The 14,155-nt window shown below is 47.9% G+C and overlaps 1 protein-coding gene across 2 annotated transcripts in view; it reads right to left on the reverse strand.

The window, feature by feature from the left end:
* The window catches only part of MAN1C1 (mannosidase alpha class 1C member 1), a 132,861-nt gene extending 118,820 nt beyond the window's left edge, over positions 1-14,041 (reverse strand). The window contains exon 1 of one of the 2 annotated variants that reach the window (XM_037135924.2): positions 12,429-14,040. In XM_037135924.2, the coding sequence (XP_036991819.2) occupies positions 12,429-12,968 (540 nt within the window). In that variant the 5' untranslated portion in view covers positions 12,969-14,040. Of the gene's footprint in view, positions 1-12,428 lie in introns of both variants that reach the window. The other variant, XM_037135925.2, reaches the window with a different exon arrangement.
* Between the last annotated feature and the right edge of the window lie 114 nt (positions 14,042-14,155).

Here is a 14,155-nt window from a genome sequence, read left to right on the forward strand (position 1 = left end):
GTGAAAGGACAGCAAACTCACAGTTATTAACAACCACACCTAAAACAAAAGCAAATTAAGAGGACAGCTAAATCAGAAGTGAACCATAGGACTTCCGCCAAGATGGAGACGTAGATGGAGGATCCACCTCGCCTCTGTGCACAACCAAATCTAAGAACAACTATTTTTAACAGCAGTCACAACCAAGCCACACGGAAAATCGACAATACGGAGTCCAAAGGACAACTAGATACTCGGCTGGACCGGTACGAGGAGCGAGGCCAGCAGCGGAGCAGGTTAGCAAGAAAAAATTCCCGGGGCAGTGCGCGGCGCGCGCAGGCAACCGAGGGCGCTGATCGCCAGCGAGCTGGCTGCCGGGAGCGCACAGGGAAGAGGCGCGGCAGTCGGTCGGTCGCGCGCATTTACGTGCGGAGAAGCCAGTGAGAAGGGAAGCCGGCTCGGGGCAGCAGGCTCGAGCAATTGGATAAACCCCAGGCGTGCGGAGTGACTGGAAGCGCTGGGCTAGCGGAGAGGAACGCCATTGCTCCCTCTCTGACTCCGCCCCCACACACAGCCACACAAACCAGCGACCTGGGTCGCCCCGTCCTGGTAAACAACTAAGGCTTCGCTCCGCTCACTTAACAGCACGAACAGACCAAAAATGGCTCTAGGACAACTCAGAGCCCCAGAACCGATAGACCTAAGTGATGAAGAAATAGCCAGTCTTTCAGATGCACAGTTCAAAACACTGGTTATAAGGATCCTTACAGAACTGGTTGACTTTAGCCACAAATTAGAGAAACATATGGAAGCTAAATTAATTGAAATGAATGGGGATACAAAAGATTCCAATAGTAATGGAAAGAAAATTGGGACTCAAATCAAGGGAGAGAACCAGAAGGAAGAAAAAAATGATCAAACAGAAAGGAATGAAGAAATAAGAATTCAGAAAAATGAGGAGAGACTTAGGAACATCCAGGACATCTTTAAACGTTCCAACATCCGAATTATAGGGGTACCAGGAGGGGGAAAGGCACGACCACCAGTTGAAAAATTATTTGAACAAATAATAAAGGAGAATTTCCCCAAGATGGCAAAGGAAATAGACTTCCGAGAAATCCAGGAAGCTCAGAGAGTCCCAAAGAAGTTGGACTCAAGAAGGAACACACCAAGGCACATCATAATTACATTAGCCAAGATTAAAATGAAGGAGAGAATCTTAGAAGCAGCAAGAGCTAAGGGGACAGTCACCTACAAAGGAGTTCCCATCAGACTGTCAGCGGATTTCTCAAAAGAGACCTTACAGGCAAGAAGGGGCTGGAAAGAGGTATTCCAAGTCATGAAAACCAAAGATCTACAACCAAGATTGCTCTACCCAGCAAAACTTTCATTTAGAATGGAAGGACAGATAAAGTGCTTCTCAGATAAGACCAAATTCAAGGAGTTCATCATCACCAAGCCCTTATTATATGAAATGTTAAAGGGACTTACCTAAGAAAAAAGAAGATAAAAAAAGATGAACAGTGAAAGGACAGCAAACTCACAGTTATTAAGAACCACACCTAAAACAAAAGCAAACTAAGAGGATAGCTAGATCAGGAGCAGAACCATAGAAATGAAGATCTCAGGGAGGGTTAGCAATAGGGGAGTGGGAGGAGGGGAAGGGGGGAGAAGGTACAGAAAATAAGTAGCATAGACAGTAGATAGAAAATACATAGGGGGAGGGTAAGAATAGTAGGGGAAATACAGAATCTAAAGAAATTGAGACACATGTTCATGAACTAAAGGGGGAAATGGTGGGGGAGGGGTATGCAGGGTGGAGGGGAAGGGAGGGGGAATAGAGCAAATGTAATGGCATAATCAATTAAAAAAAAAAAAAGAAGTGAACCATAGAAATGAAGATCACGTGGAGGGTTAGCAACAGGGGAGTGGGAGAAGGAGAAGGGGGGAGAAGGTACAGAAAATAAGTAGCATAGATGGTAGATAGAAAATAGATAGGGGGGAGGGTAAGAATAGTAGGGGAGATATAGAATCTAAAGAACTTGAGACACATGGTCATGAACTAAAGGGGGGGAATGGTGGGGGAGGGGTGTGCAGGGTGGAGGGGAATGAAGGGGGAAATAGAACAAATGTAATGGCATAATCAATAAAATAAAAAATATTTAAAAAATAAAAAATAGTTATATTTTAAAAAAAGAATACCATTTATAGCCCTGGCTGGTGTGGCTCAGTGGATTGAGTGCCAACCTACAAACCAAAGGACTGTTGGTTCAATTCCCAGTCAGGGCACATGCCTGGGTTGCAGGCCAGGTCCCCAGTGGGGGGCCATATGAGAGGCAACTACACATTTATGTTTTTCTCCCTCTCTTTCTCTCCCCTCCCCTCTCTAAAAATAAATAAAAAAATTTTTTAAATGTAAAACCTCTGCTCTCTGAATGACATCATTAAGAAAATGGAAAAATAAACCATAGGATGGGAGCAAATTATATATATATATATAAAACTTATATCTAGAATATGTAAAGAATTTCTAGAATTCAGTAAGATAATTAAGAGCCCATTTTTTAACAAAAATGGCAGAATATTTTAACATACTTAAAAGGACGATACAGAAATAGCAAATAAATACATGAAAAGATGTTCACTATCAATAGTTAACAGGAAAACAAAAATTAAAATCACAATGAAATATCACTGCACATGACAAGAATGGCTAAACTTAAAAAGGTGGACAATACCAAGTGTTGCTGAAGATGCAAAACCCTCACCAGCTGGTGGGAGTATAAAATGGCCTAACTTGTAAGGGACCAGTTTGTTTTGGCCTGGCAAATGTGACTCAGCTCTGTATGGAAAACCTACAGAAGCGAAGTGGTAGGCAGGAGCCAGACCTTCAAACTGAGTTTTCCCGTGGGAATTGGGCCTAGAAAATGCATACAGATTGTTATGGTTTGCTCTTGCTAAAACTCCATCACCCTGGCCTAAAACAACAAATGTATATTGTCTATCTTCAAGCTAATATCCAAAGCCTGTATGAGTTCTCCCAAAGACAGAGCTAATGAGCTCATCGCCATTCCCCTCTGCATATTATTTTCATTTTCTTGATTGTACCTCTAATGTAGACAATAGTATTCTATGTAATAGATGATAAATCTTTCTATGATGTAAGACCCCAGGAAAACAATAAAAGCCTGTCTAGGCAAGGGTCAGGGCGCTCCCCTCTTGAGGAAGTGGCCGAGGCACCCATAGGCACTCTCCCCTTGAGAGAGTAGTCGTGCCTGTTCCCTTTTTCTCCGCAGGACTGTTGTCGCCTGTGCATTCATTCTCACCGTAAGCCACAACAGGCAGACTCTGTGACCAAGGCCCACCACATCTGGCACCCAAACAGGGACTCAAAGGCTATCAGCCACACTAACTACTTGGAAAAACTATTCCAGTTTATTATAAACATAAATATTTACATAAAAGAGGCTTTATCCATAACAGCCAAAATTGGAAACAACTAAAAAGTCCAAAAACAGGTAAAAGGATAAACAAATGGTGGTTTATTTATATATCGGAATACCCCTCAAGAACAAAAAGGAATGAAGTATTAATGCAACATGGATGAAAGAAGTCTTGCACAAAAAGACACATATTGTACTATTCCATTTTATATGGAGTTTTGGAACAGACAAAACTAGTCTTCAGTGACAAACCAAAACAGTGGTTGGGAGTGGACGATGGAGGGTTGACTGGGTAGGAACACAGAAGGCTTTCTGAGATGATGGAAGTGTCCCACATCTTGATAAGGGAGCAGCTTTCTATATTTGTTAAAATTTAGCAAACTATATATTTAGGATCTGTGCATTTTACTACATATAGAAATCACATTTATATCTGAATAAGTAAATGGTGTCCTGTATCACAGGGTTGTCATGAAGGAAAACAAAATACAAGAACACAAGGGACAGGTGTTGGAGAGGACAGTCATATCTATATACCTTACCAGGCCCTGCAGAACACTGCTGAACTGTACAGTGAACTTGATGGTGACCACCAAGTCATGGCAGAGGTGGAAAGGAGGGAGCAAATCTATTCTCCAGTCACTGAGAATGGCTGCTGTGTCGTGAAAACTGTTTGCCTAGAAGGCTCACCTATGGAGCGGTGGACTTCCAAAGCACGCCAGGTAAGAGCACAAATATTGCTTTTCTATTAAGAAGGACACTAATCATTATGCCAAAAAAGTCTCTTTTGTAAAAGCTACCACTAATGGCACTGCACTAAAATAGATAGAAAATTTCCCTGGTCTCCAATGAATGAAAATTCAGAGTTAAGAGAATACTCAGACACCCTTTACAGTACAAGCTGTTCTGACCACCTGACTGCAGAGGTTGGGGAGTTCTCAACCCAGATCTTAGAAAACAGCTTTCTCATGGGCGAAGAAACACCTACAGCTAAGCCACAACACTGAGGCCACAGCCTGTAGCTTTGGTCTCCGTGGCTTCTGGCTTCTGTTCTTTCTAGGAATGGAGAAACCAACAAACAGGTATGGCTTACCGTGGTTTCTGCATTTAAAGAACCAAAATGCTGCTGTAGCTATTAACTAGCCCCCAGAGCTGAGTGAAGGCAAAGGAGGGAAGAGGAAAGGGACTTAGGTCCTAGGGTCCTCAAAATTCTTTGAGTCTCCAGTTTGTTTCTTACCATGACCTGCCATGATAATATGGAGCTAAGAAAGTCTATTGTTTCTTTCCCCCAAACTATGCACACACTTATACATAAGGCCTTGGTCCCAGGGTAATGGGAAACCAAGAGCCAGGGATTATTGTCTGAAAGAGTCTGTTTTCTTTTGGGACTGCAGGTGTACAGAACTGGAACAATAACAATAATTCTTGGTTTATGACATCCATCCCAGCTTGTGCATAGCCCCTGTTTTAGAAAAATATAATAAATGCCCATGAATTCACCTGAGGCAACTGCTCTTCTGAATCCTGTCAGTCATTTCCTGGCTCCGGTTTTCCTGACCTGGCCCATGAAAGCCAGGTAGGGAGAGGATTTCCCAAAGTCCCCACCACCTCCCTTAACACAGACTCCACTTGGCTGCAGAAGTAGCACCTCCCCCAGGCCGAGGCAGTGCCACAAAGCTGGGCGGCTATCTAGGTGACCAAACAGCTCTCCTGCACGTGGCTTTCCAATCTGTGAGCCTGATTTATTTTTTTCAATAAGAGAAAAGATGTAAGTCCCTTTGAGCAATGTATGCATGATATATATCACAATATTTATTTTTGGTGGAGTAATGGATCGGTCTTCGGGGAAAGCTAGAGAAAAGGCATTTCTTGCACTTGGATATAAATCAGTCACTCTGAAAATCACAGGGGAATCTATATTCTTACCCCCCTGCTAACTACAATGTAGAATAAGCATCTGACTTTTAAAAGCCATTGTATTATTTGTTTCTAGACCGAACATTAAAGATAGTCAGGAATGTGAAGCCTGAGAAGCAATTGCTTCTGGAATGTCTGTGTTTAATTCTCCCAAGTGATGGTGCAACTCAAAATAAAAGTAGAGATCCACCCAACCTGCGGCCGTTAAGTTGTATACCTGGCAGGGACAAGTTCTAAGCTTTCCTTAGAGTACTCAGTTCTAAGGAAAAAGGATGAGGTATGTGACTGGGCTTAGGATGTAAGGGTCTCCCAAGTGACCTGTCCAGTTAGTATAGGCCAGTATTTCTATCTGTTTTAACGTACCACAGAACAGGACAAGAGTAAAACTGATGAGGGGGAAAAGATATTCAATGGATTTGCAACTTAAACAGCTCTTCAAAGGAAAGCTATTTAAATCCAAGGTATTGCTAATATTAATTATCCTGAACATCTCACAGGCTCAGATTCACATGCTATAAAGAACACAAGGCCTTTTAATTTTCCTACCTGGCCCTGGCATGAGCAGTGATAAATCAGATATACAGAGAAACCACACATGACTAACAAACCAGCCCATTAATGGGGAGCAAAGAGCATTTGCCAAGATGACTTACTCAGACATAGCCACATATTATTACCAGCAATATCCTGGAGGCTTAAGGCAGCAGGTACAGAAGTCAAGAGCCCGGGTACTCCCTGCCAAATCACAGGCACTCCAGGGTGACTCGGGCATCCTGCAGATGGCTGTTATCCAGGCCTGAGAGATTTTACTCATGGATGCCCCCTCCCTACTCTCTTCAAGTTAAACTTTTTTTAAAAATTTTATTTTATTGATTATGCCATTACAGTTGTTCTATTCCCCCCTTCATTCCCCTCTGCCCTGCACCCCCCCACCCCTACCATTCTCCCTCTTTAGTTCATGACCATGTGTCTCAAGTTCTTTGGATTCTATATTTCCCATACTATTCTTGCCCTTCCCCTATCTATTCTCTACCTACCGTCTATGCTACTTATTTTCTGTACCCTCTCCCCCCTTCTCCTCCCACTCCTCTGTTGCTAACCTTCCATGAGATCTTCATTTCTATGGTTCTGCTCCTGATCTAGCTGTCTTTTTAGCTCTTGAGCCATTTTTAGTCTGTTTGTGCCCATTAAGTATGAGGAGCAGAGCCTTAGGGCCGGGGTGGGGCCTCCAGGATGGGGTCGCTGGGTTGTGACGCTGTATGTGGTGGTGGGGTCAGAGTGGGGAAATGGCATCCCCCTCTCCTGCTTTTGTTTTAGGTGTGGTTGTTAATAACTGTGAGTTTGCTGTCCTTTCACTGTTCATCTTTTTTAAACTTCTTTTTCTTAGGTAAGTCCCTTTAACATTTCATATAATAAGGGCTTGGTGATGATGAACTCCTTGAATTTGATCTTATCTGAGAAGCGCTTTATCTGCCCTTCCATTCTAAATGAAAGTTTTGCTGGATAGAGCGATCTTGGTTGTAGGTCTTTGGATTTCATGACTTGGAATACCTCTTTCCAGCCCCTTCTTGCCTGTAAGGTCTCTTTTGAGAAATCAGCCGACAGTCTGATGGGGACTCCTTTGTAGGTGACTGTCCCCTTAGCTCTTGCTGCTTCTAGGATTATCTCCTTCATTTTAATCTTGACTAATATAATGATGATGTGCCTTGGTGTGTTTCTTCTTGGGTCCAACTTCTTTGGGACTCTCTGAGCTTCCTGGATTTCCTGGAAGTCTATTTCCTTTGCCAGATTGGGGAAATTCTCCTTTATTATTTGTTCAAATAAGTTTTCCACTCGTGGCTGTTCCTTTCCCCCTTCTGGTACCCCTATAATTCGGATGTTGGAGCATTTAAAGATGTCCTGGATGTTCCTAAGTCTCTCCTCATTTTTCTGAATTCTTGTTTCTTCATTCTTTTCTGGTTGGTCATTTTTATCCTCCTTCTGGTCCAGTTCTTTGATTTGAGTCCCAGTTTCCTTTCCATTACTATTGGTTTCCTGTGCATTGCCATTCATTTCAATTAGTTTAGCTTTCATATGTTCCTCTAATTTGCGACTAAAATCAACCAGTTCTGTGAGCATCCTGATCACCAGTGTTTTGACGTGTGCATCTGAAAGTTTTGCTATTTCTTCATCACTTAGATTTATGGGCTCTGGGGCCTTGAGATCTTCTTGAGCCATTTTTAGTCTTTTTGTGCCCATTAAGTATGAGGAGCAGAGCCTTAGGGCTGGGGTGGGGCCTCCGGGGGGGGGTCGCTGGGTTGTGACGCTGTATGTGGTGGTGGGGTCAGAGTGGGGAAATGGCATCCCCCTCTCCTGCTTCCCGCTGCTGGATAAGGAGCGAAGCCTTGGATGTGCACCCAGGTAGGGTCACTCAGGTTGCTGGGTTGTGACATTGTATGTGGGGGCGGGGTCAGAGCCGGAAATGGCGGCCATCTCTGCTGCCTCAGGTCACTGGGACTCGCCCGGTCCCGTCTCACTGCCCATTCCCTGGCTGGTCTATCTGCGCAGGAATGTGGGACCACAGTCAACCCGCTATGCCCTTCACCCTCGCCGGATCCACAGGTCGCTCACTGGGTCCTGCTCACTGGGTCTCGCTCACTGGGTCTCGCTCACTGGGTCGCACTCACTGGGTCGCACTCACTAGGTCATTCACTGGGTCGGCCCTTTGCAACCCCAAGCCTGGGATCCGCACACCTGAGTCTGTCTGACGGAGTTTTCCTGTGCAACCCTCGCTCCGCCAGCTTCTGGTTTCGCCCCTCTTACCAGTCAGGCTGAAGAATTCGTTGTTATCGGACTTCCTAAAAGTTCAGTTTTCTCTGTTCTGGCTATGTTTTCTGTTGCTAATATTTTGTTGTCTCTAAACTTGGTTGTGTGAGAAAGCACAGCGTCTCCACCTATGCTTATATCTTGGCAGAAGTCTCTTCAAGTTAAACTTGCACTTGGGAAATTACTGCAACTTCTGAAAGACTTCTTGGGACATGGAGTTGCTAAGCCCCCAAATCTTGCTGTGGGCCCCTACTCTTAAGACTCAGAACTAGATACCCTAGGAAGAAGGACCAGCCTCTGCCTCCAGAAACCTTAATTGCTAGTTTACAGATCTTGACTGTAGCCACTCATTCAGGTCTCTGAGCCAGATAGGTGTCATACCGTATTCTAGGTCTTGGGTGGATCACATACATAAAGAAAACAGTAAGCAGGTAGGAGTAAGGGAGAGATAAGACTCTCCTAAATGCCAGTCTGTTCGTTTTACCATGAAAACTGAGGTGCAGCGATAAACAGGAATTTCCCCCTTAGGGTGGAGTTGATGATGTGGCTAGGACTTGAACCCAGGTTGGATTCTTTATGTACAACTGCCACATACAGTGGTGTATGAGGGCAGAGGGGGTAGGATGAGGGTGAAATTAGTCCACATTCTTCATGTGGACTAGCTACACTCCAGTGCTGTGTCCTCACTGTCCCAATCCCCTTTGATGAAAGCCCCTTTCACTGGAACGAACAGCTGAGGTTCCCCAGAGCAGCAACCAACCATCATTGGTAGGAACCAGGAGAGTTTGGACCCTTTCATTGGGATGTAATCCTGACAAGCCATATACTCCCAATTCTTATCATGAGTGAAAAGAGTCTGTTCAACTTAAATCCATCAGAAACATACCTAGGGCCAAGGTCTCTACGATGATTTTAACAATAATTTTCTATACTACCATCGCATATGAAAGGGAAGAATGTTAACCATTTTCCACGTTCTCCAACCCTTTACTCTTCACGATCCCAAGCTGAGAATCTGTCACTGTTCAACCCCACATCTAAAACCCAATCTGGGTGATAGGGATAATTAACTCAACTCCGTAAATATCTATTCTTGACTGGGTGCTAAGGATGCAACAATGAATGCCATCAGCAGTAACACACTGCTGTCCCTGACTTCATGGAACTAAGATATGCTGAATGCACAGTGGGGTAAAGCCCATCTGCTAAGAAGTTCCTGAGCAGACTGGCAATCTACTTAGAGGCCAGGTCCAGAAGCAAGAGTGTGTGTGATCAGCTTATTCTCCCCTCCCTCACCCCCTTTTACAGAAGAAAAATGAGGTCCAGGAAGGAGAGGAAGTGACTTTCCCTGAGTCTGACAGCTTGACAGTTGAGCTAAACTGTTGAACCATGTTCTCGGGGTCTCCCCTTTCTACCACATTACCTCCTAAAGTTCCAACGTAGCAAAGTGAGGAGAGATTGTTGGTTCTAGTGACGGACTGCTTCCTGACGCATAAACACCCAGAACGTGCAGTTCCAACCCATCTTATCAGCACAGACCCAGTGCCCATGTCCATCCCTCAAACTGGAATGTTGATAAATATACTTCATGGATCTAGAGCCTAGGTGTTCAGTCTTCATTCACTTTCATTTATCACTCTCTCTGACTCTCTCTTGGTGTTTACTTTCACTTTAAAAAACCTCATCTTATAAGAACAGAGCCCTTTTTATCTGATGCCAGCTCCCCCTCTGCTCCTGGGGTCTAATCAATCCATGTCTGGAAATAAACAAGCCAGAGAGGAAAGCAACAGTCCCTTTTATTAAAACAAGCACCTTTCTAAAATGATCCACCCTTGGGCACGGCACAGATAGAAATTTAAATGAGGAAATAAAGACATTCTCCAGCAATGGCCACATGCATTCCCCAGCAGGTGGGACACTAGGGAAGGTAACTGAGTTAAGAGATAAGCCAAAAACTCTGCCCCACATTATTCAGGTTGTTTGGGAGGGTGAGAGAGTTGGGGTCCAAATTCAGGAAACCTGAAGAGGCAACAGGCTTCAAAACATAATAGTGTATATAGTCCAGGCCTCTCCATTCTGAGGAGCTTAAGATCTTCAAGGTAGTAAGAGGGGTTCACTGAACATCCAGTTTAGGTATATGCAAGTAGGCCTCCAGCTACTACTGGGGCACACTGAGATGCCAGAGAGAAAAATCCAGACATCTGGCACCCAACATGGACCTCCGCCCATCATGTTATTTCACAGCCACCTGCAGAGCATAGTCTCCACGGCTCCCAGCTCCCACCGCCCTCCAGCCACTGCAGCAAGTCACACCCGCAGCCTCCGCCAGCAAGGGAGGCTATCTTTGTACAGACGGGCAAAACCAAGTTCCCACTAGCCAGTCTGCCATGACTCCCAAACCCAGGCTTTCAGAAATGGGCCACATATCTAGACACAAATGCAGAAAGCACCTCTTCTGGAAGAGCACAGTAGTTAATTCTTAATTATTTGGAGAGCTTTTCGAAAAACGTATGGCAGCCCCAGACACCCCATGAAAAACTGCACCCATGCAGATCGTATGTGATTTCACTGGGGGTTGCTGCCCTCTGAGGAGGTCTGATGGGCAGAAAGAGAGATTTGTGAAAGAGAGCTGTGGGTGGCCCGGGTGAGTATTCAACAGTTTCTTAACCAAAAAGATGTCCTTTCCTTAGTTACTGCAAGTTCCAGCCTTTAATTAACCTTTGAGATAGCAACAAGAATTTGGAAGTTGAGAGCGAGTGTGCGCACACACACACAACAAGGCCTCATCTTGTCTTCCTATCTTGAAGTCATAAATGTCCTGTGATTGTCCAAGCAGGACTGAGTAACTGCAGAGATGAAAAGTGGGGGGAAAACCCTGGCCAGATAACTCAATTGGTTGGAGCATCATCCTGATATGCCAAGGTTGCGGGTTCAATCTCCGGTCAGGGAACATACAGGGATCTACCAGTGAATGCATAAATAAGTGAAACAACAAATCCCCCCTCTCTCTCTCCCTCCCCACTTCCTTCTCTCTAAAATCAATAAAAAAAAATTTTAAGCTAAAAAAAAAAAAAAAACAGGAAGTGGAGGAAAGGTGGGAGTTGGGAGGGAAGATAGCCTGACAAAGAGAGAAGGACAACTGAACTCTCCGCGGGCTGAGTAGGTCTTGCTTGGCAGGACAGGTCCTGACCCTCACTGCCTGCTCCCTCTGGAAATCACAGCAAACCTGCTGACTCCTTTGCAACAAACTGAGAAGTCCAGAGAGAAGCAGCCCTTTCTCCCTGGGTCCTTGTAGGGTGTTGGGGGAGCATCTCTCCTTTCTAGGGAGAAGACCCTCACCCACTGCTTGCCCACAGCCCCCTCGTGGCCTGGGGGTGTTACTGCAGCCTCTCTGTACTGCTGAGCACCAACCTCACCCAAGCAGCTCTGACAGTGGTAGAGCAGAATATTTAGGTACCAGTGGCAGCTTGGCGACAGTTTCAAGCCATTGTGAGGCTGTATTTGCTTTTGGTTTCTTAAACTAAGACTAAGATTCAGACTTAAAGTGATCCTTCTAAACTCCTCCTTGATACAATACCTACAGGGACCAAGTCCAAGACCTGCTTCAGTAAACCAGTAACCTTGAAGCTTCTGTAACGTTACCACCACCTTACTGATCATTTCTTCCTGCATCACATGATATTATGTGCAACTGTTCCGAAGCTCAATAGAAATAGTTAACAAGAATGCACAACATCCTCTAGTTCATAGATTGGCTACAAAAGACTTGTAGGACACCAAACGCAACGCACGCCCCCCCCCCACACACACACACACAAATCCTGGGTTTCCAGGTAGCAGATCCCACAGGGGTTTGGGGGAAGTCAGGACTTAAGGATACTCAGTAAGAAAGAAAATGGCCCTTGGCCGGGTGCAAGCAAATAGGGTGTCCATTGAAGAACTTTACTAGAGACTACACAACACTCTTACTAGCAACTACACAAAAGGAAGGAGTGGAGCCCACCCACCCGGGCTGGGACTGGACTGAAAGACCATTCTGGGGGTGGGGGAAGTTGGTCTAGTGGTTCAGCTACCACCTCTCAGGGGTGGGGATCATGAACGGAACCCAGTGGTGGGAAAGTGAGCAGGGAGGAATAAAAATGGGAAGTTTGGGAGGGGAAAAGAAGGTACAGAGTGTGCCCAGGGGGCCTAGAGTAGACGAGGGATCAGGATTGACTGGGGCCAGGGGAAGTGGTGGAAGCACAAGAGGCTCTTTTCTTTTGGGGGTGGGGGAGAAGTCCTTACCTCCTTGATTTTCTCCCGCTGGGTTTGAACTAGGCTCTGGGGCTCCTCACTCTCATCAGTTGTAGTCCCCAGGACCGGGTGGCGGAGGCGGCTCCTGAACGCGTTGAAGTCAAAGCTAAATGGAATGCTCCCCTCCTGGGGTCTGAGGGCCTCGACACCGCTGCTCCGGGGCTCCGTGGCCTCCTCCCGTGTCCTGGTGGGGTGAGTACGCCGCAGCCACCCTTTCCTGCTGCGGGTACTGGCTAGGCTGCTGGGGTGGTCCTCGCCCGGGGCTGGCGCAGCAGGAGCAGGTTTAGGGGGAGATTCCTGCTCTCGGGCCGAGGGTTGGCCGGGGACATCGGCAACTACCTCCAGGCCGGGATGCTGGGTCCGGGGCGCCAGGAAGAGGCGCTTGAGGCGAGAGGAGTTGGGCAGTAGGAAGAGGGCCCCGAAGCACAGGGTGGCGAGGCCTGAGAGGAAAAGAAGGAAAAGGAACTTCTGCGGCAAACGCAGCCCCCACGGGGAGGCCGGGACGAAGCCGGGCACTTTCCTCATGAGCATCCTGGCTTGGAACAGAACCGGGGACAGTCAGCTCCAGCCGGGCCCCCAGGCTCTCAGAGTCTAGGCACTTATCAGCAGGGGCCTGGGCTAGGGGAGGTCGACAAGGGGCGCCGTCCGGGATGGCGGGGGGTCTCTGAGAGTTTCGGCCAGTCTAGTACTGCCTCTAAAGGATGAACTTCCTTCAGAGTTTGGAGCGAGTCTTCCCTCGCCGAGGCGGGGGCGCAGCGGCCTTGGCGGGGCCCGGGCGAGCTGGGTGACACGGCTCAGGGCCCGGGCCCGCAAGGGCCGGCCGTGCAGCTCCTCCTCGCAGCTGCCGGGCCCGCGCCTTCCCGCGCTGCGGCCGTTGCTGGGGCTGTCACATGCCGTCCGCGGTATCGGGGCTGTCCGCGGTACCGGGGCTGTCGATGCAGAGGGGTGCCCACAGGCCTCGTCCACGAGCCGAGCCGCCCTCAGCCCCTTGGCCCAAAGTTTCAGCCTCAGAAGCAGTTCCCAGAGGGAGCAGACTGGCGGGAGGGAGGCAAGACAGTTGCGGGGCTGGTCTGTCAGAGGCGCTCCGAGAGTGCGTTGACCCGGCCAGATCGCGACAGCGCCAGGACTCGGCTATGTGGACACGTCCACAACTTTGTCCCTCCGCAGAGCGAGCGCCAGGCAGCGGGAGCTGACACTTCTGAGCCTGCCGGGGCAGAGGGCTTCGCGGGCCCCAGTGAGCGCAGGGATGCCCGAGCCTGAGTCTGGAGCCCGGCCGACTGCGACCAGTCACGGCGGGGTGGCTGCAGCTGCACCTGGGAGTGCGGGTTCTCGCACTGCCAACTCGGGAGGGCTCCGGGTTCCCGCTGGGATCACCTGTTCCCGGAGACCGCCGGCTCCGCGGAGCGCGGAGCCCCGGCTGCGGTTCTTCCACTGCGGTTGGCGTCCTCACAGCGGCCACTCCAGACGGGCCAGTGCTGCTGCAGGCTGAACCGCCGTCACCGCTGAGCCTGCGTCCCACGCGTACAACCACCTCGCCGCCTCCGCTGCCTCCGCCGCCTCAGCAGCCGCCGCAGCAGCCTAGCTTTCACTGAGACAGCGCCCGCGGCTCCGCCTCCCACCGGGCCACGCCCTCAGGCCACGCCCACTGCGCGCCCACGGTCCACCTCGGCGGCGCCGCAGCCAGGCCAATGGCCTCACGTCTGTGGGTAGGGAGTGTG

The sequence above is a fragment of the Artibeus jamaicensis genome, unplaced genomic scaffold (genome assembly GCF_021234435.1).
Source record: "Artibeus jamaicensis isolate MK-2021 breed Jamaican fruit bat unplaced genomic scaffold, CSHL_Jam_final scaffold_847, whole genome shotgun sequence".
NCBI lineage: Eukaryota > Metazoa > Chordata > Mammalia > Chiroptera > Phyllostomidae > Artibeus > Artibeus jamaicensis.